The sequence below is a fragment of the Gouania willdenowi genome, chromosome 6, assembly GCF_900634775.1.
Source record: "Gouania willdenowi chromosome 6, fGouWil2.1, whole genome shotgun sequence".
NCBI classification, from domain to species: Eukaryota; Metazoa; Chordata; class Actinopteri; order Blenniiformes; family Gobiesocidae; genus Gouania; species Gouania willdenowi.
Window position 1 is genome coordinate 31,607,025 of NC_041049.1, and position 25,625 is coordinate 31,632,649.

Sequence of the window (25,625 nt, forward strand, 5' to 3'; positions counted from 1 at the left end):
TGCGTATGACATCCTTTAGGAAATATACAGTTTTACATCTGATGGACTGATCTACAGTCAGCTGATGAAGCCTGAGTCCCTGCTTTTTCTGCAGCAACAGTGTTGTTTTCGGTGTGAATTATGGATTTTGAGTCTTCATATTAAAAAAAAAAAAAAAAATTCCTCAATCGTGACGTAAGTTGTTCTACACAGTTTCTAGGTGATTGCGATTGGTCTGATGCTGCAATCTCCACCCCAGTCACTGGAGTGTGCACGTCACCAGGTCGAAATCACCTGTCTTAAGTGAATGTTTTGAAATCCTGCTTTGTAGTACAGCTATTATTTGATGGAGAATGTGTGGTGAAATGAAATCCTCTAATGGAGAGATATCCCAGATATACTTATCCAGCTTCGTAGTACAGGCACTTAGTGCCTGCTTGATCAAATTAGCTTTTAGCTTCCTGCACAGGCATTTCCCTAAAAATTTGGCATAGTGTAGAGATTTTACGTGTATTCTAGTTGGAGGATGCACGGCACACCATGCATTACCATAAGGGATTAAAAAAACAGACTTTGCTTGAGGGAACAATGTGTGGCAGGGTTCAGAGTTGCATACACTGTGCATAAAGAGGTTTTTAAACATCTGCGTTTTTGCTAGACGCAGGGCTGGTAGCACCGTTGCTAAGTGGCAGGTGTCGGCCTGCAGTTCACAGATTCCATTTTCTCACAATAACATCTAGCGCAGTGGCGGCTGCTGGTCTTTCATGCAGGGGAAGCTCATTTTCTGCCTACTTCAGAAAATGTATCTGTTTATTTAAATGTGAATTCTAGTAGAATTCACATTTTGTTGTCAACAACTATTTGTAGATTATCACACACACGCGCGCGCGCAGCTGCTGCGCGCTGGAGTGTGAGTGTTTGGTCAAAAGTCTCACAACACAAGCAGTAACAGTCTCCACAAACACCAAAAACAGACACTAGGTTTGTCAGAAGTTGATGAAAACAAAGACAAATTCGCTATGAGAGGATCAGCAAAGTCTCCGTGTCAACACAGAGCAACGGACTGAAATATTTGAAAAACCCGCCTGTGTGCTTACAACGTCATACTCTCTGATTGGCTCATTTCGCTGTCAATCAAAATTGAATTAGCCTGAGACAGATCATCCAATCATCATCCATTATTCCAGCGTCCGGAACAGACAGATCCAGCCCACTGCTCCATAGACCTCCTGTGAATCCCGGCGTCCGATGGGCGGGACTAAGTGCGTCATAACCGAGCATTTATCCAATGAGCGTCTAGTTTGACTGCAGTGGATCAACCACTAAATCCTCTCCCATTGAAGTCAATTGAAGCTGAACTTCACCACTGTTTATTAACACTGTGATGCTGCGGTAATGAATGAAGAACGTCACGCTGTCACTGTCAGTTTCCTGTTATAAGAAGCTGATTCTGAACTAAACATACATGTGTTCTGTCATATATTTAGTCAATGAAATGTACACACAACACTACATATTTGACCACTGATTTTAGGGGAAGCTGAGGTTCCCTTGTAGTCTTAAAGCATCCGCCACTGATCTAGCGAGAAAAAGGTGGCAGAAGCACAATAACTGTCAAGCCTCCCATTTTGGCAGAGGCACTACTGTATTTTACCCCTCTTTTCCGCCATCATTCCATATTAGTATTCTCCCATAAATATCCTGCATTATAATGTAATAATAATTAAAATATAAATGAAAACATTCCTCTGCCTCTCCAACTGAACGCTGTCACTTGCCAGGGTGGAAATTCTTGCATGATTAGATTAGTGCCGACAGCAGGAACAAACCCAGAAACGATGAAGAAGAGAGATGGATGGATGTAAGTAGGCTTTTCTGCGAAAAAAAAAAAACAAAACAAAAAAAATAAAAACAAACAACTCATCTAAATACCTTGGGAAATGGAACAGTGATCTTACCTTCCTAAAGAGGAGCAGGATGGGGCACAGTTACAGTACACATTCTGTAAGATTTGTAACTGAAATTTTAGCTTCTCCCACGAGGAAAGGAATGACGTAAGTCAGCATTCAGGAGTTTTCTGAATTCACAGCAGAGGTGGCCCCTAAATAGGATCAACTCCTAATTTGTGGGGATTTCAATATCCAAGTTTGTTGTCCTTTTGATCAGTTGGCCACTGATTTTAAATGTCTTTTAACGTCTTTTGACTTAAAGGGGACATATCATGCATTTTGTTTTATATTTAGAGTGCTTAGAAGTACAGAAAAAATTAAATTAGTCTCTTCAGGTGCTCCGTAGATATCTTTATATTCTGTTTTGCTCATATTTTTCAATCTGTTTCGATTTTTCTATTCTCTATTACGTTTTTTGAACTATTACATCACAGTATTTGCAGCAGAACTGCCAAATTAGGACATCGACTCCAGGCCCAACACTTCGAGCAATCCGCCATTTTTATTTCTCGCTTTTATTTTGTAGTCCAAGCTCAAGGATGCCGAAGTTACGAGAGGATAAGTCAAAATGTTCGGTTGTTGGATGTAGTAACCCACACGCTTCATTACACCGTCTCCCAGCATCAGAACCTTTTCGAAGTGCCTGGTTGAGTTTTATTTTTCACAGAAATGTAGGTGTGGGTAAGATCATTTTTGCGTGCGTGAAGCACTTCAAGGATGACTGCTTCTGCAACCTCCACCAGTATAAAGAAGGATTTGCCGAAAGACTTTGTCTGATTGAGGGTTCAATTCCTTCTATCTTTGGAGACGATGAACAGAGCACTTCGGTAAGCTGTAAATAGCGCTAAAAAGTGTGATGATAAGACGGCCCTGTCATTGTTTTGTTAGCATTAGCAGTTGCACCGTCTTCATATGTTAGCGCTGTGTGCTCGTTTTAGATCCTTGACGATATGGCCTACGTGATTTAATTTAAGTCTAAAGTTTTCATTAGTCATTTCATTTTGCCGTTTTTGTCTTTGAAAAGACTATTAAAATGCATTTTGTGACGTTAGCTTGGCGCTAGCGTTAGCTCGGTGCTTGTGTTAGCTCACTTGTTAGGGTTCTGCAGGTTCATCATCTTCATTTTCATCTCGCTCCGCCGGGTCCGACTCTGGCTCGAACATGTAAGGCTGGATGAACAAGTCTTCTGTTGTTGACATTTTGTAAATAACGTGTGAATAAAAAGTTTATGCGCCGCTACATAGCCGTATCTCTTCTATCAAACTACAAAAATAGCCGAGCAGGGTGGAGTTGAACCGAGTGTCACCTGAAGAGGGGGCGGGGTATGGAGTGTCTCATTTGCATTTAAAGAGACCGCACCAAAACGAGTTGCTCTCAGAAGCACGTCAGAAAAGGGGTAGAAAATGGGCCTGTGGAGCTATAATAATGAGGAATTCAGACCCAAGCATTGCAGTTCCGCTTTATATAGACCACAACTGTATGATTTATATGTAAAAAGGAAGGATTTAAAACCATGATATGTCCCCTTTAACTCAAATTGTAAATGGGCCAACACATAATGTTGGGAATACCCTGGACTTAATTATGTCCCATGGACTCCTCTTGAAATAACTATGACTCCCATCTCAGATCAATTAGCCATTATTTTTTAAGTTCTTGCTCCTCAACCTGTCAGCAGTCCTTGCATCTTGCCGATGGATTATTACTTCTTCAACAGCTGGGGAGATTGATGCTGCTTTTGGGTACTCAAAGTTCTCTGCCCTCCATGAAGATGTTCATTCTTTTATGCAACTTGCTCTGGGATCCTGGACACTATTGCTCCATTTAGGCATAGGTCCACCAAACCAAAGGCTGATCCTTGGTTAACTGACTCTACTCGGGCCCTTAGACAGCACTGCAAACACGCTGGAAGAAGGAGAGGCTACTTGTATTGCTGGAGATACTGAGGGACAGTCCCACTCTTTATCAGAGGGCTGTGAGAGAAGCTAAATCCCAATATTTGTCTGATATTATTTCCACAAATGGACACCGTCCTCGAGTCTTGTTAAGCACGATAAATTCTGTTGTCAGCCCTCATACCAATCCTGTCTGATGCCTCTGCTTCTAAATGTGAGGACTTTTTATGCTTTTTTGTTGACAAAGTGAGAGCATTGATCAGCTGTTAGTAGTCAATAGTTGGTTATAAAATAGTTCCTTGATGTCATCCTAGGGCTGGGCAATATATCGAATATACTCGATATATCGCAGCTTGTAGTCTGTGCGGTGTTGAAAATGACCATACCGTTAAACTCGCGGACTTTTTTTTTTTTTTTTTTTGATTTTTTGATTTTTTGATTTTTTTTTTTTTTTAAATATCTTAGTGGCATTATGCACAAAAGGTGCACTTAAATTTAGTGTTGTTTTGAAATGTCATCTTAATGACAACATGCACAAAAGGGCACTATTTGTTTTAAAATATTGTAGTGGCATTATGTACAAAAAGTACACTTTAATTTTGTTTTGAAATGCCATGTGAGTTGCATCCTGCACTAATGTCTTGTTTTGAAATGTCTCTGTGACAATTTTGCACAGAACGTGCACTTTCTGTTGACAATTTTATGTTTGAGCCACTCACTGTTTAATAAATACAGTTATGTCAACTTTGACTTAGTTGTGATATCCCCTTTTTTGCATGAAAGTTTAAAATTGGCATATATTAATGCAGTATGATCAAGAATGTTTTAATGTAGACATATAGAATCATCATACTGGTGTGATTTTGTGCATCAAAGTGTTAATTCAAGGGTAATGCAAAATATCGAGATATATATCGTGTATCGTGACATGGCCTAAAAATATCGCGGTATTTATAAAAGGCCATATCGCCCAGCCCTATGTCATCCTCTGTATCATTGGTTGGAGCATAGCATTGTACTACTTTTAGATTTATTTTCTTATGTGTAGTTTGGTATTTGGCTGTTAAAATCCTTAAGTTGACGGGTTCCCAACTAATAGGGGCCCTCTGGGCTTCTGTGGAAACCATGAGTGCCACCCCTTCTGTATGTGGTGCAGAGTCATCTGGATGTCCAGAGTATAATATGGACTCCCTGCTCGCCAACTTAATCTGCCCTGACTGGAGCCACCTGGTTTTACACAGACCAAGGACATATAGTTTGTACCTCCTCATTTCCTCCACTATTATGGCTGTCTTTCCTGCTGCATACATGGTTCTTACGTTCGATTAAGCTATGTTGGTGGGACGTCTCGGGGTCAGAAGAAGCTTCGGACACACTGTCTCATTGTGGTTTTCCAGGTGCATTGTCAATTTTTCTGTAGCTGCAGCTAAATAATCTTTTTTTCCAAGACTTTCAGGTTTAGAGTTTTTTACGAGTTGGGGTTGCTAGCCCCAAGCCCAACCTTCTGCCATTTCAGGCATACATCAAGTTTTTGAAGTTGGTTTGTTATTCCCCTCCCCCTAATATCATGTCCAGGCAATGGATTACAGTCTCATACCACATGAGACCAGACAGGTTTGGAGTCGTGTACACTACTATGTAGTGAAAAGCTGCAGCCAAGGCAAGCATTTTTCATACCAGCAGTGCGAGACAGATTATACGTTATATGATTTAGCAAATAAGTAGGTTTTGAGTTTAACAGTCGCACGTAATGGTCTGAGGTATTGAGCATTACGTGGAATGGTCAGTGATTGTTACCATTACAAATGCGACCATGTCTGTTTCAGGTTATTGCTATTATACAATATACACTTTAGCAAATAAGTAGGTTTTGAGTTTAGCTTTAAAGGTGCAATGGGAGACTAAGACTGGGAGCTGGTTCCAAAGGCGAGGAGCCTGGTAGCTGTACGCTCTGCCTACTGTTCTACTTCCAGACACTTTAGGAACTTCTAGAAGATCAGCAAACTGAGAGCGGAGTGATCTGCCCAGACGATAGGGCACTAACAGGTCTTTAAGATATGCAGGAGCTTGGTCATGTAGACCTTTGTAGGCTAACAGGAGGATTTGAAACTCTACTCTAAATTTTACAGGTAGCCAATGAAGGGAAGCCAATTCTGGAGAAATATGCTCTCTCCTGTTTGTACCTGTTAATAATCTGGCTGCAGCATTCTGAATTAACTGGAGACTTTTTAATGAGTTATTGAGACATCCTGACAGTAGGGAGTTACAATAGTCCAATCTAGATGTAACAAATGCATGGATTCATTTTTCAGCATCACTCTGGGCCAAAATATTCCTGCTTTTAGAGATATTACGGAGGTGGAAGAAGGCTGTCCTTATGATTTGTTTAATATGAGAGTTAAAGGATAAGTGTCAAAGATAACGCTTATGTTTTTTACTGTGGTGCTGGGTGACAGAGTAACGCCATCCAGAGACACTATTTGCTCTGATAATTTCTCTCTTAGGTGCTTTGGACCAAATAAAATCACTTCGGTTTTGTCCTGGTTAAGAAGGAGAATGCTCATCCAGGATGTGATGTATTTAAGACAATCCTGGAGTTTGAATAACTGATGAGTTTCGTCTGATTTCATTGACAAATGAATCTGTGTATCATCCGCATAGCAATGGAAATGTATAATATGTTCTCTAATAATGTTACCTAGTGGAAGCATATATAATGTAGAGTGTCAGTCCCAAAACTGAACCTTGTGGAACTCCATGATTAACTCTGGCGTGCGCAGAGGAGAGATTATTAACATGAACAAAGTGAGTTCTGTCTGATAAATAGGATTTAACCCGACCTAGCGCCGTTTCTTTAATTCCAAAAATGCTTTTCAGTCTCTGCATCAATAAATGATGATCCACTGTATCGAAAGCTGCACTGAGATCTAAGAGTACTGTGCTGTGATGGGCTCTAAAGCCAGAATGAAAGGTCTCGTATAAATTGTTCCTATGTAGGTAATCACATAGTTGACCTGCAATGATTTTTTAAATAATTTTAGAAACAAAAGGGAGATTGGATATTGGCCTATAATTGGAAAAAACATTTGGATCAAGGGTAGGTTTTTAAGGAGAGGTTTGATTGCAGTGGTTTTAAAAGCCTGTGGCAGAAAACCTGTTACTAGAGATGTGCTAATCCAGTTCTCTGTATTAGTACTAATTAGCTACATGTTGGGGATATTTTCAGGAGCTGCTTTGTTTAGGGTTCGACAGAGCTGTGGCTTTTGGTGAGCCTGGCTACAGTGTTGTATAGAAACCAACAATTATTCTTGTTTTCCTCTATTAAAGTTGAGTAATAGGAAGTTCTAGCTTTGTGGAGAGCTTTTTTTAATAAGCTAACAAACTTTTTCTCCAGGCAGTGTGAACTCCTACCATGTTTGAAGAGAGCCACTTCCTTTCCAAATTTTGCGATGCCTGTTTTAGAAGACGCAATTCAGAATTATACCAGGGAGCAACCTTTTTAAGACATATTGCCTTTTATTTAAGTGGAGCAACAGCATTTAGAGCTGTGTGCAGTGACAACATTGCACTGTTGACAAGGTCATCTATTGTCTCTGTCGTATACATTAGCAGCTACTCTCTGTTGATATATCATATGGATCAGAGGTAAGCGATGATAGAGATAAATCTTTTTATCTTGCTACAGCTTTTTCAGACTGATCTGCTAGTCTACTCTTCTCTCAGAGTTTAAGCAGGCTGACAGTTTGAATAGGGATAAAGTGATCTGAAAGAATAGGATTTTGAGGATATATTGTCAGGTGATCAATATCTAAACCATATGTTAGAACAAGGTCCAGGGCATGATTAAGATAATTTGTTGGTTTATATACATTTTGTGTAAAGTTGATTGCATTTAATAATGAGGTAAATAATGTATTTAAGCTGTTGTTTTCATCATCAACATGAATGTTAAAGTCACCTACTATGATAGCTTTATCAGTGCTCAGCACCAGATCAGTGAGAAAGTCAGAAAATTCAGAGAGAAACTTTGAATATGGACCAGGAGGACGATAAACTATAACCAGTAAGATGTTTTTTTCTATTTATTTTTGGGAAAAAATTTCAAATTTCAAGATGGAGGCTTTCGAATGAATGGTGGTTAAGTTTGGTTTTTGGGGTGACTGATAAACTAGAGTGAAAAACTTCTGCCACTCCCCCTCCTGACCACCCTCACAGGGATATGGTGATTATCATATCTGGGAGGGCTGGCTTCATTAAGAGCAAAAAAATCTTAATTTTTGAGCCAAAAATCAGTGAGGCATAATAGACCTAATTGATGGTCAGTTTTAAGATCACTCACTAAGAAAGATTTAGACTAAATCAATCTGATATTTTATAGTCCACATAAAATAGTAAGAGTTTTTTCATTGTTTTGTGTTCTGTTTGTAGTTTGATTTTTGATTTGATTTTTATGATTAACTCTTCTACAGTGGGTTTTAGTTTGCACTGCATGTTGCTCTGTACTGCTCAGCACAGTGTTGTTGGGGTTTAAGTGCTCTGTGCTTTGAATAAGGGGAAGTGTCTATAACTATGTCTATAAATGTATTCACAGCTAGTCATGCGTGTGTAGAGTTGTGAATCACAGACTGTACATTTGACTAGAGATAAATACTGATTTCCCACATGCTTTTAGAACGTTAACGAGAAGGTTAAACTCGTTCATTGTCCGGATGGTATCATTCGTCCCAACATGTAGCACTATTTTAGTTGCTGGCAGCGTGGGTAGCATTTGATTAAGTTCAAGATAGTGTGAACTGTAGCACAGAGTGGCTGGGCGCACTCGGCGACCGTTTCCATTTGTATAGTGGTCTATAGGACGAAGGATGGACTTATATACATTAATGTATATGAAATACCATTGGCAGTAAAAGACTAGTTCAGTATTTTTTTTACAATTCTAAAGTATCATACATAAACATAGATTTCTCAGAAACTCCAGATATCAGCTTTAAAGAATCTAATGTTTCTCGTTGAATCGCCAATAATGACTGTAGTTTGCGGGAAGAGGGTGTTAGGAGTGTGTGTTAGCTTGTTATACTGACCGGGAATGTCTGGCGGGTGTATCACAGCGGGCTGTGGTAGAGCCTCCGTCCTCGAAGTTGACTGGTGTTGGGACATCTGTGTGGGAACTTCTGATGCTGCTCGGGTTGATGAAAGCTCTGGGGACGTCTCTGTTATCGGCTTCAGTTGGTGTTGAAGGGGCTCTGCTTCTAACGGCACGTGGGTCACTGATGCCTGCAGGGGATCCTCCGTCATCAACTGGCATTGAAGCGGTGCAGCAGAAGGCGGATTGGAGCGGTGTTTGTCAGTGGTTGTGTGCGCAGAGCTAGCATGCCTCTGGACTGCAGCTTTGAGGAGTTACAGAGGAGGTTTTTGACCTATGAGAATTTAATCCAAACGGTGGAAGCGTTTTCCTGGCGGTTGTTTCAGTGGGCTTAATTGTACGCGGACGACAACCTCAGCCCACGATGGCAGGCGTGGTGTGGAACAGGACAATCTTGAACCAGGATTCTCCCAGGGAATTGTCATTGTCACATGGAATATTATGGAGGAAGGATGACAGCGCCATTGGCTATTGTACGACCGTGTCCGTCTCCTCGCGTGAATGCCAGAGAACCACACGAGTGAGCATGAGAAATATGAAATTAACAGTAAATATACAATGTGTTGACTTGTATATGAACTGTAAGTATAGTAATTAAAAAATGTGCTCTTTTATATTTCATATTTCAAATTAGGCTGTATTATATAGTAGGACTGTTCACAGCATTTTACTGTCAACAAAGGTAGGCCTACCACATTCAAATCATCTAATTGTAATTAGTAAGGGGTTGACAAATGGCTATTTTAGATTTCTTGTACACCAGTCTTAAAATATAAGAGATACTGCAACTTGGTTGGGGTGAATGGACTGCTTGTAGCGGGCACCAAAAAATGTCCCATATTTTCAAATCCAAAACTTGACAGGGATACAGTCAACACATCAATACTCAGTGTAACACAGAGAATACACCCTACATTTGTCTTCATTAGAGCTAAAAAAGATACATAAATATCAAAAAAGCAATGGATCAAGAGCGGAGTGGGCAGGGACCGTCTACAAAGTACAACACCTAAAGGAAATTTCAACAGTAAGGAAGAAAAGCCAAATAAAAATCCTCCAACAGCAAATTTGTCATTTTCTCAGACTGACTTTGAAGTTTGAAGATGAGTGACTGATGAGGCCTATGGCGTGCATCTCAGAGCTGTTAGCAGGAATAGACACGTCACTGCTGGGAGGAATGAAGTTTGTTTGATTATAACTGCAGCTCCAGCACTTGGATCCCTCACAGGCTCACAGCCAAGCACCTTTCAACCTATCTTCTCTCATCGGCAATTTTTTCCACAACACTCCAGTCATCAACTTATCTTGAAGAAAAATGCACAAGCAAATTAATCCTCACAGGATGAGATGAATGCTACTAGGGCTTGTCTTTACTTGATCACCTTTATAGTGCAGAGCAAAAGTGAAGATGAATGTGAGCAAAATGTATTTGTTATGAAACGTTATTGTTTCTCAAACCTCTGTCTGTGCAGCCTTGGACTCAAAATATGACTATACATGACAAATTAGAGTTGAGTATTTTGTTTGTTTTTTTTTTTTTTTAAACTATGTTATGTCTAACAATGAGTGGTTAAATATTAACAAAAATTAGGAATGTAAAATGCTAAAAATTCTTAGAAAAAAAGAAATCATAAACTTGGTCTTTGGTCCACCCATTTCTAAGGCATTTGAAGCTTCCCTGGTGAAGAAAATGCCATTTTTCGATTGGGTAAAAATGATCACCAAAATAATTTCCTTGGAAATCACCACTTTGTGATATTTATTTACAACTACCACAATGTAGTAATAATGGTACACTATCACTATTGCTGGGTGATAATCACCCTAACGTGTGCCTGTAGGAAATAGTGGACATTGGAGTAGGAGAACATCCACACCTTCTAAAACATCAGAGAAGATGCTGAAGCTACCCCAGAACCCAAGACACTCTGACAAACACAACTTCATGAAAACAATGTAAATATGTTTGCTCTGGTTGAAATCACCCGCTGATAGTGTCTTTCCTAAACAAACATTAGCTCAGAGAGAGCAGAACTCTGGCCCTCCTGGGACTGGGTGAAAGGTCTACTACACCCTGAACACATCACCAGTCCACAGTCCAGCCCAACACATCATAACAGATGACCAAACCAACGCCTACATTGAATCTATCCCCAGTATGTAACCTAAGTGTGGGTTACCGACATCACCCGGCTGTCATAATTGACTTGGCCAGAGGAGATGACGTCATCATAAGCTCCATCTTTCCTCCCTCAGTGACTCTTCTGACCTTTATCAAACTGGTTGACTTGATTTTCTACTAAAGCAAAGTGGCTTTAGACTAACTTTTCTCTGCTGCTGTGCTGATTTTGTGTTCTGTCTGTAGATGTGCTGTGACTGTTGCCTGGTGGGGAAGGCGGCCCTGGAGCTGGGTTTGTCCTGTGACCACAGCTTGTCTGTAGGGTACCAGTGTGGCCTGGTGTCACGAGCCTGCTGTGTGCATGGATCCCAGAACAACCAGACCGCAGAAACAACGCTAACTGAAGGTAGGCAGAAAATTGTAGCGTGTTACTGTGGGACTAAACTGAAAGAAAGGAACAGGTACCTATAATGAGGGAAAGTCTATGGCCACAGCCCTATTTTCAATGATAATTTCCAGGACAAAAACAAAATAAAATAGAGTTTTTATTTGAAAGTCAATGGCATTTGGAATGTCATTGTAGAGTTTATTATTTTTTTTTGGGACAATAAGCTGTATTAATTACTTCATGCACAAATATAAGAAAGTACAAATAAAAGATGAATGAATGTAAAAGGGAACTTTTCTCTTTCTATTATTATAGACATTTCAGTTACCCATTGTATTTGATGAATACAACCCCCCCTAATTTTGATGGTAGGTCACATTGTTTGAGAAACACTGGTCCAGTGAGGTTTTACTTCCCTCTTGTGGTTAGAAATAGCTATTGCCAATAGTATTTACTGGAGAATGTACTATTCAGATGGGAACTATAGCGTTGCCCTCAGAAATTTTAGATGGGCTGGTCAAAGAATTGGCTGCTTGAAATCTTGTGGTGAAATTCAAACTAAAACTAATGAACAAACATCTGTTGTACTGTTTTATTGCATCATTAGAGACAAAATGATCCTTTACCTTGAAGTATTTTATAACCTAATAATGAATTTAAGACTTAATAATGCTGGAATATATCTTACTTAATTATATTGGAAATGCATTTGAAGTTGAGAAATAAAGCCAACATGTAAAAGCAGCTTCTTCGTAATGTGTATGTATGTATCCTATAAGGTGTGTGTGCATCCTCATGGATGGAGACTGACCAATGCAATAATGCAACCAATCACAATTTAACTGAGGACATGAGTGATGGGAGGCTACATTCTTATACTCAGTCTAACTGTATCACCAGTTGTTTATGGCATTAACCAACCAATATATAGGAGAATGAACTCGACACGATATTTTACTATAGGCAAGACTTTCAGCATGTAAGCAAATAGTAAACAAGTGTCCCATAGATTTATTTACATGATTATTATTTACTAATATTTATCTAATACTCTGAAAAATGGCATTAAAAGCAGTGGTGTCTACTTGTATAGTAAATAATATATTGATTTATAACTTTGAATTTTCTTACCTTACATGGATTTATTTTTAGTTTAATTTTGCTTTACCTAGATTAAATTACCCTAAATTAGTTTCTTAATTTAGCTTGATTTGATTGAGCTTTAATAATTGAAATGTATACAACAGTTAGTTCCGACAAAGTAATTTCATTAGACGAGACATTCCATGAGTGCTGATGTAGAGTACAACAGCACTAAGATTTTTTACAGATATTATCACTGCCTTATACAGTCAATTTAATATAATTAATTTCACATCAGTTGTTAACTATCTTAGCTTGTGGCAAACTTTGCACTGTAAATATGGACATTAATAACAATTTGTTGTGGCGGTTTAAATGAACGACACAGAGTCAAACTTTAGGGTTCCTGGTCAGATGTGGACCAGCATTTATTATGTCAAAAAGTTTGGGGGAACAGTGCCGTCTGAGATTCGGAGGTAAAGCAACTTTTGGTGTGTGTGCCTCAGTGAATCTGGTGCTGTTCAGTGCTCTCAGTGTTATGTATGTTGCTGATCGCGGTAGTAGTCAAAACAGAGCAGAGCTTTCTCAAGCAGAGACCTTGGTTAGTGCTATCAGTGTACGTATCTGGCCTGCTTAGGGCAGTCTGACCAGGACTGACCAAAAGAGAGTTCACACATCACATTTGTTCTGAATTCTGAATGTCACCCGACTCAGAGGAGGACAAAGTGCTGATATTTTAGCAGAACAGCACTCGCTGTCATGTCATATTGCTTAACTTAGTTTAGCTCAGCTTATTTTTATTTATTTTTCCTAATTTAGGTTGCCTCAGTTTATATTAGTTTAAAGGTCCCATATCATACTATTTTTCACCCATCTCCATTTGTTCTAGGAACCCCATAAACATAGTATTTGAGGTTTATTTTCCCAAACTTGCCTGTTTTCCAGAGTTTTCCAGAGTTTTAGCCTCTGAAAAATCACTTTCTGAGCAAATCTACACAAACAGGCTGATTTGTGACCTACTTATGCATATTCATGAATGGGCGTGTCTATAGACGGGACACTGACTTCCTCCTCCCCGCATGGTGACGTAGGGCCAGAGGACGGCCCCCCCTCCTCCCACCCACTCCGTAGCGGAGCTCATGCTGCTTTATAAACAGGAGACAGAGTGTGGGGACGGGGCGTTCACCGGTACATAGATAGACTGTAGAAAATACATACATAGCACTGTGCGCAGGACACTGAAATGCTCACCTTTGTGGGAGTGTCTGTTTACATGTCAATCAAGGCAGAGAGCTTCCTCGAGACGCGGCTTTTCCAGCTCAGTGATGCGTCAAATTCGTCATCAAAGTGGGAACGTGTCGTGAAATTGGAGCGAGGTGTTTGGGCTCACCCTGCAGTAAGAAAGTAGCAAATCACCCTCTAACTAACGATTGAGAGAATCAATGAAAGCCCATATAGCACTTTTATGAAGTTTAAAGGGGACATATCATGGTTTTAAATCCTTCCTTTTTACATATAAATCATACAGCTGTGGTCTATATAAAGTGGAACTGCAATGCTTGGGTCTGAATTCCTCATTATTGTAGCTCCACAGGCCCCTTTTCTACCCCTTTTCTGATGTGCTTCTGAGAGCAACTCGTTTTGGTGCTGTCTCTTTAAATGCAAATGAGACACTCCATACCCCGCCCCCTCTTCAGGTGACACTCGGTTCAACTCCACCCTGCTCGGCTATTTTTGTAGTTTGATAGAAGAGATACGGTTATGTAGCGGCGCATAAACTTTTTATTCAGAGGTTATTTACAAAATGTCAACAACAGAAGACTTGTCCATCCAGCCTTACATGTTCAAGCCAGAGTCTGACCCGGCGGAGCGAGATGAAAATGAAGATGATGAACCTGCAGAACCCTAACAAGTGAGCTAACACAAGCACCGAGCTAACGCTAGCGCCAAGCTAACGTCACGAAATGCATTTTAATAGTCTTTTCAAAGACAAAAACGGCAAAATGAAATGACTAATGAAAACTTTAGACTTAAATGAAAGTCATATCATCAAGGATCTAAAACGAGCACACAGCGCTAACATATGAAGACGGTGCAACTGCTAATGCTAACAAAACAATGACAAGGATGTCTTATCATCACACTTTTTAGCGTTATTTACAGCTTACCGAAGTGCTCTGTTCATCGTCTCCAAAGATAGAAGGAATTGAACCCTCAATCAGACAAAGTCTTTCGGCAAATCCTTCTTTATACTGGTGGAAGTTGCAGAAGCAGTCATCATTGAAGTGCTTCGCGTGCACAAAAATGATCTTACCCACAAATGTGGGTACATTTCTGTGAAAAATAAAACTCAACCAGGCACTTTGAAAAGGTTCTGATGCTGGGAGACGGTGTAATGAAGCGTGTGGGTTACTACATCCAACAACCAAACATTTTGACTTATCCTCTCGTAACTTCGGCATCCTTGAGCTTGGACTACAAAATAAAAGCGAGAAATAAAAATGGTGGATTGCTCGAAGTGTTGGACCTGGAGTCGACGTCCTAATTTGGCAGTTCCGCTGCAAATACTGTGATGTAATAGTTCAAAAAATGTAATAGAGAATAGAAAAATCGAAACAGATTGAAAAATATGAGCAAAACAGAATATAAAGATATCTACGGACCACCTGAAGAGACTAATTTGATTTTTTCTGTACTTCTAAGCACTCTAAATATACAACAAAATGCATTTAAGGGCTAAAAAAGTGGATTTAGCATGATATGTCCCCTTTAAAACACAGAAAAGTCGATTTAGCTTAACATGGGCCCTTTAAACTTAGATTGTGTTGGATTAGGTAATTGTGAATGGTTTCACCTGATTTTACCCTAAATGATCTCGATTTGACCATGTTCATTAATTGTCTTTAACATTTGCATTAGGAGTAAAATAGCTTAAGTGTGTGTCAACCCTATCATAGAGTGATTGCCTGTTGAGAGGAAACACCTGGATCCAGCTGGGAGTCGCTCCCCACCACCACAGGATATGCAGGTTTAAGAAAATGAATAAACAAATGGATAAGGTTCCAATATATTTAAACTGAAATACACTTATTTTAACTGAGGTTTGATAACATTACAAATATAACATAATTACATTTGTAATGCGGTCTGTTTTGTCGATTGAATGTTTGCACTTGTTTTTTCTCTGCCTCATTCAGTGCCATACAAGGACGTTGCCAATGAAACCACAGATAATTCTGTATTAAGTGATCAGTGCAATGGTGAGCTACAATAAGTTCTAAGTAATGCTCTGTAACTAGGAAAAACGCAGCTGTGAGTTATGGATGTGTTTGTTTCCCTCTCAGGAAAATGTGCCCATCGCTGTGAGGGGAATGACACGTGTATCTGTTTCAAAGGGTACAAACTCAAACCAGATGGGAAGAGCTGTGAAGGTAAATCACCATCTTACTTATGTGATCTTAATCTGGTACTGGGTTTGCTGAATCATCCTCTGCAGAGTTACCGTGTTGTTTCCTTTCCTTTTTCCTTTCAGACATCAACGAGTGTTTGCTGGGAGCAAGTAACTGTCGAGCAGGAGAGCGCTGTATAAACACAGAGGGCTCGTTTCGTTGCCAGAGAGAGGTCAGCTGTGGAACCGGCTATGAACTCACAGACTCCAACAACTGCAAAGGTCTGTGGCATTGTCAGTGTTTGTGAAGGCACACATCTGTCCGTACATTTTTTTGCAAAGCCGTACACGGAACTTTTACAATAACTTTTTATTTCAGATATTGACGAATGTGAGACAGGAATTCATAACTGTGGCCTAGAGTTTAAATGTCAAAACACCCAGGGGTCATTTCGATGCCTTCCCAAGATGCAGTGTGGAGCGGGATTCATCCAGGATGCTCTGGGACACTGCATTGGTATGAATGCACAACAGACTAATTCAGTTGTCAACCTGTAGCCTGTTTGAATATGTTAAAGCAGGAAACATCAGATTTTACAAGTTTCAAGTTTCAATCTCTTAAAAGATGTAGACTGGGGCTGTGTTCGAAATCATATATCAAATTTAGTATGTGGTGCGTTCACATTAGATAGTATGAAAAGATTGAATATGTGAGAAATACCCAGATGTGTACTATATTGGGACATTTCCCATGTATGCACGATAGGCACACTAGTCATAATCAACTGCCCATGATGCATTGCGAGCGGAACGTAAAATTGTCCTGGGACGGGTGTCACGGTCTGAGTTTACCTCCGCACTGAGATTCTCTTACAATATCAGTACGTGACTGCTACGTACGGAGATGTACCCGTACTGGATTAGCCATGCACAGAGATTGTTGTACTGATTTTTAAAAAATGCTTAAAACATCACATCAGTCAACCATCGATAAAAAATCGACCAATGATAAAGAAAATATGATTGTCATGATCAGATTTATATATAGGTTAGAGTAGACTTTATATGCTCCTTGAGTTTGTAGTGTGTAGTAGGGAGTGTGCCATTTCAAACACACCCTAGGTGTCTTTATCTATGATGACTTTATGGCGCCCTCTAGAGTCTAGATCACAGAATAACCAACATTTAGTTGCACCGTTAAAGCCATGCCTGAAGGAACAATAGATTAAATCAGATGTGAAGTCACACAATTTTATACAAATTGTTAAATTTGAGTTAATCCAATATTATATACCGGGTACATCTTTTGCCAAATGGGATTTTATTAATTAAAACTAATTGTTTTGCGAATACTTGCACTCTTGTTGTTTTGGGCGATATTAGTCTGGAAAGGGGAAAAGTTGACACATGTGCCATTGACAACAAGACATTGGGCAAGAAAAAATAATTAAAACAAAATGTGGAGAAAGTCGATTAATTGAAATGAAGAGAGGAATGATGACATTAATAAGCAGTAAGATAATTTTGTTATTGTTATTTGTCTTTGTACTCATTTTGATTTGTATACAGTGATTTATAGAGAAAAAAATATGTTATTGGGAAAATATGTGCAGCAGAAATTATACTGTCTTTTCTGTGAAGTTATCAGCATCAATTTGGTGTAAAAAAATGTCTCTTTAACTTTGAGATAATTTAGCTTGAAGGATTTGGGCAGTGATATTGTGAGAATGTTTTGGAGCCTTAAAACCTTTTAAAATGACGCTCCCTGCCTTTGTTTCCAGACATCAATGAATGTGTGAGCCAGACAGGTCCATGCCCCCGTGGTCAGGTCTGCATTAACACGCTGGGCTCCTACATCTGTCAGAGGAATGCTGTTAACTGCGGCCGAGGATACCACCTCAACGATGATGGCACGCGCTGCGTCGGTATGGCTCCAGAAGTCAATGAACGATGGTGATAGTTTAGTGAACCAAACCACTTTAGACAGAACCACAGAAGGCTGATAACCAATAAACTATCATAAGAGAAGAAGATGTGGAACATGTAGGCACAACAGAGGAAAACTGTGGATTACGTGGGCTGTTCCGGATGTGTGTTTGGTATCCAGAACGAGTACAGGACCTTGCTATTGTAAATCTTCTCTGTGACTGTCTCTGCGCAGATATCGATGAGTGCAAAGCCCCCGTGCCAGTCTGTGGAGGCCATGGATGCATCAACCAGCTGGGCTCCTACCGCTGTGAGTGCGAAAGTGGATACAACTTCAACAGCATCACTCGGCTCTGTGAAGGTGAGCACAGTCACTCAGAAAAACAGGTTCCTCTCTGCAGAGTTTCAGCTTTCAGATGTTTGATCAGAGTTGCACCTTCATTCCCAACTTTGCAGATAACAATGAGTGCAGGCACTATCCCGGCCGCCTGTGCGCTCATAAGTGTGAAAACACCCTGGGGTCCTACAAATGTAGCTGCACCACAGGCTTCAAGCTGGCTGCCGATGGCAGGAACTGTGATGGTAGGGGAAACAAGTGTTTTATTGACAGCTGACACAGTATACATAACCTCAGGGTGGATATATTGGTTAAACGTTGAACGAGTTTGTAAATGGATGTTTGTTTTACTGTGTGGCTCTGTGATAGACCAGGGTGGGCCTCACATTGGGCCCGCCTTAGGCCCAATGTGAGCTGGAGATGGGCACCAGATGAAGAATAGATATATATATGGAACATGCATACTACACAGGGTTGTAAAAGGGCAGAAATTTTCCCTAAATTTCCAAGGAAAATTATGGGAATATTAAAAAATATGAACTTTTTCCTGGACTTATTTATTCTAATTACCTGGAAATTGGAAGACGATTGTATCATATCCAAACAAATATTTGCATCCATAACATAACAAACAAACAACATTTCAACTAAGTTTTAAAAATTCCGGAAATTTTATAAGTTGGAAAGTTTCCATGGAATAACTGAAAAAAGGAGGAATTTGCAAAATTTAAAATTGGTCCACAACAAATAATTTAAATATAGTTGGAAAAAATATATTTGAGCACCATCTAAAACATCACCATCAGTTATTTAAAATGACTCCCAATTTCTGGTTGATTCTAATAAATAACTTCCATGAAAAGTTTATATTTTTGAATATGCTAAAAAATTCCAGAGCTCAAGTTCTTGTGGAAATACTGGACAATTGTTTCCCCTTTGCAAACCTGATACTTAAAACATGCATGGATTGATCCACGTGCATGAAAATGTACATGTTGTTTCACTCATTTTGTCATGGTTTTCTCTCTCTGTAGACCTAAATGAGTGTGAGAGTAATCCCTGCAGTCAGGAGTGTGCCAACGTGTACGGTTCCTACCAATGTTACTGTCGCCGTGGTTACCAGCTTAGTGACCTTGATGGGATGACATGTGAAGGTGAAGATGTGACGGTTTCATCTCTGTTTTGAGAAAAGTACATGCCATCCATCCATCAGTCCATCCATTCATCTATCAGTCCATCCATCCATTCATCCATCCATTCATCCATCCTTGAAGGCACTAGGACCTGTTGATTTTCTTCCTTGATTTGACTGCTCTTTTTCTCCACGGTGTGTGTTTCTGTCGTCTTTCCAGACATTGATGAGTGCGCCCTTCCCACTGGAGGCCATATCTGCTCCTATCGCTGTCACAACACAGCGGGCAGTTTCCACTGCTCCTGTCCTGTCAGCGGCTACACTTTGTCACCCAATGGACGCAGCTGCCAGGGTACTCCGCCCCTTTACTCCATTTTCATCAGCAGTTATGTTTGAAAATTTGTACAAATGGTGTTTTTCCACCTCCTGTGTGGCAGATGTTGATGAATGTGTGACGGGAACACACCATTGCGCAGAGAATCAGAGCTGCTTCAATGTACAAGGAGGATTCAGATGTCTTTCTTTTGAGTGTCCACACAGCTACAAACAAGTTGGAGATATGTGAGTAACAGTTTTATCTGAGATTAACTTAATATGTTGTGAAGTGGATGAAATGCTCTGTGCTTAAACTTATTTTAGCTCAGGGACCATATATGGCCTGTTTTGAAGTCGATGGGGCCTGAGAAATTGTGTATTTAGATTTAACACAAAAGTAATCAGCCTTAAGTTTGACACGTTTTCATATATATCGTATGCCTTGGCATTATATTAAAATTTAAGATGTTTAGATATTTCTAATTTAGTCGATATATAGAAAAATACAAAAAAATTACAATTTTGCCTTTTAACTAATTTTTTTTTAATTTTAAAGCTTATATTACGTGTAAAATATTACTTTTAGGTGTCACTGCTTTTACCACGTATCCCTCACAAAATCCACTCTGCAAAACCTCTGAACACTCATTCACTCTTGTAGTGCAGAGGCAACATGGCACAGCCGACAGCAGAACTGAGAAAATGTGGGTGGAAATGATATGTTTATTCCTCTATTTTGCAAACTCAGTGTGTTTGAGCCTCTTGAGCAGATATCAGCAGAATTGCGCTCTATATACACATAGATTAACCTGAAATTTGGTTCCTATCGTCCAGCTCTAAAGTTGTTCAGATATGACATTTTGCTTTTGGTTTCTAAGTACTGAGAGTATAGGGTCAGTCCATGTAATTTCAACAAATTTCCAGGACATCCCACGCACTTCGGTCTCAAAAAATTCTGAAGGTTGGTAAAAAATTTCTGAATTTTTTTAGACCAAAGTGAGTGGGCCATTTGTTGAAATGACCCTATATATTTGTCTCTGTGATTGTCCTTGTGTTAGCAGTTGGACTCCCATGCAAGGTGTGCCTCCAAATAAACGATAAAGTTCATAGCTGTATCTGTTGGGATCCTCCTTTGTCACCTGCATCACGTGGAACTATGGGGATTTTCCGGATGTTGTCTCAAAAGTGCAAATCCTAATAATACTACTACTACTAATAATAATAATAATAATAATAATACTACTACTACTAATAATAATACATTTTATTTAAAAGCGCTTTTCAAAACACCCAAGGACACTGTACAGGGGAGTCATAAAAACAATAAAAACAGGAGCAACAGAATAAAACAGAGTACACCATTGAGATGGTGAGTGCGTGACAAGGTGGTGTAGGACTGTCTGAACAGGTGAGTTTTGAGTTTGGATTTGAAGAATGGTAGGGAGTCTGTGGTATGGAGGTCAGGGGGGAGAAAGTTCCAGAGCTGGGGAACAAGATGGGTGTGACTGTGGCAGTTTTGAATGAGAGAGGGACAGTACCAGAGATAAGAGACGAGTGAATGATATTGGTGATAAAGGGGACCAGTGAAGGGAGGCAGAATTTAACAAGAACTGTAGGGAGAGGGTCAAGCTGACAATTTGAGGGTTTAGATTGGAGGATGAGATCTGAGATGGCTAGGTCGGAGGGGAGGATGAAGCTGGAAAACATAGTTGTGAGGGATGAGTGGGGTGCTCAGGAGTCTACTCCAGGAACTGCAGCTCCACATCAGGTCAGGTGTTGGTGGATATTGGAGATCTTGGAGGTAAAGAAGGACATGAGTGAGTTACAGAAGTCAGTGGATTGCATGTGGTGGGGGAGAAAGTCAGGGGTTTTTGTTATATTGATGAGGAAAGAGAGGAGAGTTTTTGAATTATGTTGATTGGAGTGAATTAAACCGGAGTAGTAGGCAGATTTGGCAGAGGAGAGATGGTCCTTGTATTGTGTGATATGGTTATTGTACATTTGTTTGTGTATGATGAGTCCAGATTTATTGTACAGCCATTCTATTTGGCGTCCTTGGGATTTGAGCTGACGGAGGGCAGGGGTGAACCAGGGTGTGGAGTGGGTGAAAGAGATAGGTCTGGTTTGGAGTGGAGCATGACTGTCCAAAAGGTTATGGAGATTACTTTTGTAGTGGGAAACCAGATTGACGGTTGAGCTATTTGGATTAATACTGGGAGATTGTTAATAATTCTTAAATGTAGAACTAAAAATGGAGTTGAATAGTCCTAAAATAACTTTCATGCTCCTGTTACATCTACTGTATAAGCCTTCTGGATGCTTTACCAGACCAAGACCAGATGACTCTCCCGTGTTTCAAATCCACCGGCATCCTTGTGAACGCACATGACTGTGGAGTTATTTGCAGTGTTGCCAACTTGGCGACTTTTTTCACTAAATCTGGTGTCTTTCCAACTCCTCTTAATGACTTTTTTGTCCAAAGCGACTAGCGACAAATCTAGCGACTTTTTCTCGTGTTATTGGAGAGTGATAAGAACAGTGACAAAGTCTTCAGTTTTAGTTTGAAGTGTTGAAAAGTGGAATGACTCGTCTGGCATGTTCTGTCCTGTCATAGAGTGATGAAATGCTATATTCAGGGTTTGTTTTCTTCACATTTTTTCTGGGAATGTGTTTGCTCACACTTGTTTGAAAACACAGCAGACAGAACTTCTTGCATGATACCAGCCAGAGGCTGCTGAAAGTGATGTTTTTGTCACTGCATGCTGTGCACGGCACCATCAACTTACACCTGGTTTCTTCTTTTTCTTTCCCCCTGTGCTTGTTTTGTACTGCCCTGTTCCCCCAATCTCTCATTGTCTTACAGTCGATGTGAACGCTTGCTTTGTGATGAGTCTCTTCAGTGCCCGAACCTGCCCTTGAGAATAACCTACTACTACCTCACCTTCCCTACCAACATCCCTGTCTTCACCAACATCTTCCGCATGGGCCCCTCCCACACTGCGCCCGGCGATAACATCCAGGTAGCCATCACTGCCGGCAATGAGGAGGGGTTTTTCAAGACAGAACAGATGCCCACTGGTGGTGTGGTGTCAGTGGCAAAGCTCATCAACAATCCACAGGACTTTGAGTTATCCGTGGAGCTGAGGCTTAATCGCTTCGGTACACTCACATCCTACTTGGCCAAAGTGCTGGTATTTGTTACCCAGGACGAGCCTAGAGTGGCCTATAATCCCCTGTTAGAATAATCTTTCCATAGCCTGACAATTTATTGCTGTCGTTAAAGCTGATGTGTCATTTTGATTTCATTAAGTGAAAAATCGTAGTCCTGGATCAAAAAATGTAGTATCTTCACACATATCTGAATTTCCATAACTTTACTGCAAGCCTATTTTTTTTTTTATAAAGAAAACTGTACAAGTTTATAAAATGATTGTGTGCCCCAGTTTGATTTTTTCCACATTGTTAACTATTGCATATAAATCACTTTTCCCAAGTTGTAAAGCATTCAGATTAATGTTAACTGTAATCACTCTAAGTACACAAGTCAACAAGCACCGTAGATTACACCCCACGGCACAATATGCATAATAGTAACATCACATTATACTTTCAAGCACAACCAAAATTAGAGCAAAATTAGTTTTTAAGTCCCACCTAAAAATGACATCAGTTTTGAGTTAATGCAAAATAGACCAAATCAGAAAAATTATCTTATTGTAACAATCTTTCTTTTGCGTTTTACACCATAAATATTTTAGGTTCATCACCACAAACTGTAAGAATAACTACAGTACAGATTTATTTTCAGATCACAAACTCTAGGGGGCATCCTTGGCCAGCCTCAATCTTCAAGCACAAACAATCACAGTCTGCAAGTGAATGTACTTTGATGTTTGCATGATATGTCAGCTGTTTTCATTAGTTTTTCAAAGTTTTTATGTGATTTTTATTAAAATTTTAAAACCAGTGCATTGTGGGATTCATTCATTTTGCACTGATAGTTTATCCTAATGTCGGGTTTGCGGCCAACTTTTGTGTTAATCATGCTCCTTTATGTTTTGGTATTTTTTACCTTCGAATAGGTATTGCAAATCAAATTAATCTTAAAACATTGGTATTTCTGCTGTGCACATATCTCATTATTATTTTGCAGCTCTCACTTTAACACAACTCCCTTGAGCTTCTATTACTTTCAGGGTGATGTGAAATGGCCAGATTTCTCCTGCATGCTAAGGAAGTAAAACCCAATGTGGGCAGATAATCCAAACGAAGGCTGAGTAAGTGACATGCGATGGGATACAGTGGAAGTGTGCACCAACAGAGCATAAATAGTCTGCCTGAGGCTTGCGGCTTACAACAACTGTAAATTCAGATGTCGCTGGTTCATCCTGTCCTGAGCTGTCAGGCCATTAAGGATGCACTTGGTCCTGAGCGCTGATTTCCTGAAAATAGGTGCAGCGCTGACGTTTTTCCTCTGCTTTGACTTTGACTTATGGGGATCTGGGCTCTGAACAATTTGTGGTGCAGCAACATCACCGCATGCAAAATGAATGATACCCTGCCGTGTTTATGTTGGGCCGTTATCAATGTGCCGACTATAAATATTTATGATTAAAAAAACCTAAAACCCCTTTGCTTGACCAGAGGACTTTCATCCAATAGCTCTGTTTTTCTTTCTGGTCTGTAACTATTGGGTTTTTTTGACCACGTGAGGCATGCGGGAGAGCACAACTCACACATGCGTATACAAGCACGTTTGTAGTTCAGATATGCAGGACTGACTTAAGTACAAATGCACATACAGAGGAAGCTGTGATGGCTTTCAGGTGCTGACAGCAGTTCACTCAGGGTCATTATCCTATCGTAAATTTCTTCTCCAACCCAACAGCTTCCACTTCGTCCTTCACAGTCCATCTCAGGCCATGTATTAGAAACTCAGAGAACACTTTGTGGGTTTGGCTTTGGCCAGAGAAAAAGTTAGACTATCCAGCCTAATTGCTAATTACAAGCCCCTACACAGTGGTGGCTTGACTTTCTGTCAGGGGCTTCTCTCCTCGCTGTCCATGAATAGACTCCTGTAACCAAAGCTGTTCCTGGTGTTTGAGCTCCTCAGATCCCCTAAGGAGTGCCAGAGATCCATGGCTCATGACTCACAATGCGGCTATAATGCTGCCATGCACATTAACAAGACATGGCAACTTTGAGATTTTCATAACAAAACAGAACCGTGCAAAGACTTGTCTTATTTGTGAAAGCTGAGCATGGGGTTACCATATTGTCGCTATTAGCTTGTTTCAAAAGATCCGCCGTGTTCACAAATCCTTCATTGTTTTAATGAAAAACTTGTGATGTATTTACTTTTTTAATGCCTTAGAAGCCTCTCTTAAAAGTGTTCTGAAGCAGACAGGTAGTTGATAGCTTCGCTTCTGGTGGCGTTGGTTTTAGGAGTCAATGGGGGCCCGCCGTTCCCTCCGACCTGTCACTGATTAGTCTGAGGAATAAACAAGGCCCTAAATGATAGGATAAGAGCTGCCTCGGGGAGACGCTGGGGAGGTGTCTGGTCATGTTGCTCACAATTTAGGAGTCTTTTAAAACACTCCCTCGCCTCATAAATCCTCCTCAAGAGATTATCTGATGTGAAGCAGGGGATGCTCAGCAAATCCAAATATTATTTTGAGCAGGTTGTGGATCATTCCCCACGAGTGTGGTAATTCATTTCCCACACAGCTTTAAGTCGTGCATCAGAAAAGCCCTGATGGCAGTGAATCTCCACAAGCTTGCTTCCTTTTGGAAAACCATCTTTAATTCTTCCAAAGCCTGATTGCTATATCTAGTGCTGTCTTGTTCAAATATGTTTGTGCAGAGACCACTTAAGTTGTCACACTGTGTTTTTGCATTGGGTTACACCACAGGAAGCCCTGTTATTGTAACAAGAGGGCGGTTTAAGTCTTTAAATAGGCTGTACCTTAAG

The 25,625-nt window shown here is 40.1% G+C and overlaps 1 protein-coding gene across 2 annotated transcripts in view; it reads left to right on the forward strand.

Annotated features, from left to right (window-relative positions):
• The window catches only part of fbln1 (fibulin 1), a 54,916-nt gene that overhangs the window by 10,373 nt on the left and 18,918 nt on the right, over positions 1 to 25,625 (forward strand). The window contains exons 5-16 of one of the 2 annotated variants that reach the window (XM_028451004.1): positions 11,332 to 11,491; positions 15,754 to 15,816; positions 15,901 to 15,987; positions 16,089 to 16,226; positions 16,324 to 16,461; positions 17,726 to 17,869; positions 18,106 to 18,231; positions 18,327 to 18,452; positions 19,242 to 19,361; positions 19,560 to 19,691; positions 19,777 to 19,900; positions 22,518 to 23,620. In XM_028451004.1, coding sequence (XP_028306805.1) covers positions 11,332 to 11,491; positions 15,754 to 15,816; positions 15,901 to 15,987; positions 16,089 to 16,226; positions 16,324 to 16,461; positions 17,726 to 17,869; positions 18,106 to 18,231; positions 18,327 to 18,452; positions 19,242 to 19,361; positions 19,560 to 19,691; positions 19,777 to 19,900; positions 22,518 to 22,899 — 1,740 coding nt within the window. In that variant the 3' untranslated portion in view covers positions 22,900 to 23,620. Of the gene's footprint in view, positions 1 to 11,331; positions 11,492 to 15,753; positions 15,817 to 15,900; positions 15,988 to 16,088; positions 16,227 to 16,323; positions 16,462 to 17,725; positions 17,870 to 18,105; positions 18,232 to 18,326; positions 18,453 to 19,241; positions 19,362 to 19,559; positions 19,692 to 19,776; positions 19,901 to 22,517; positions 23,621 to 25,625 lie in introns of those variants that run through there. The other variant, XM_028451003.1, reaches the window with a different exon arrangement.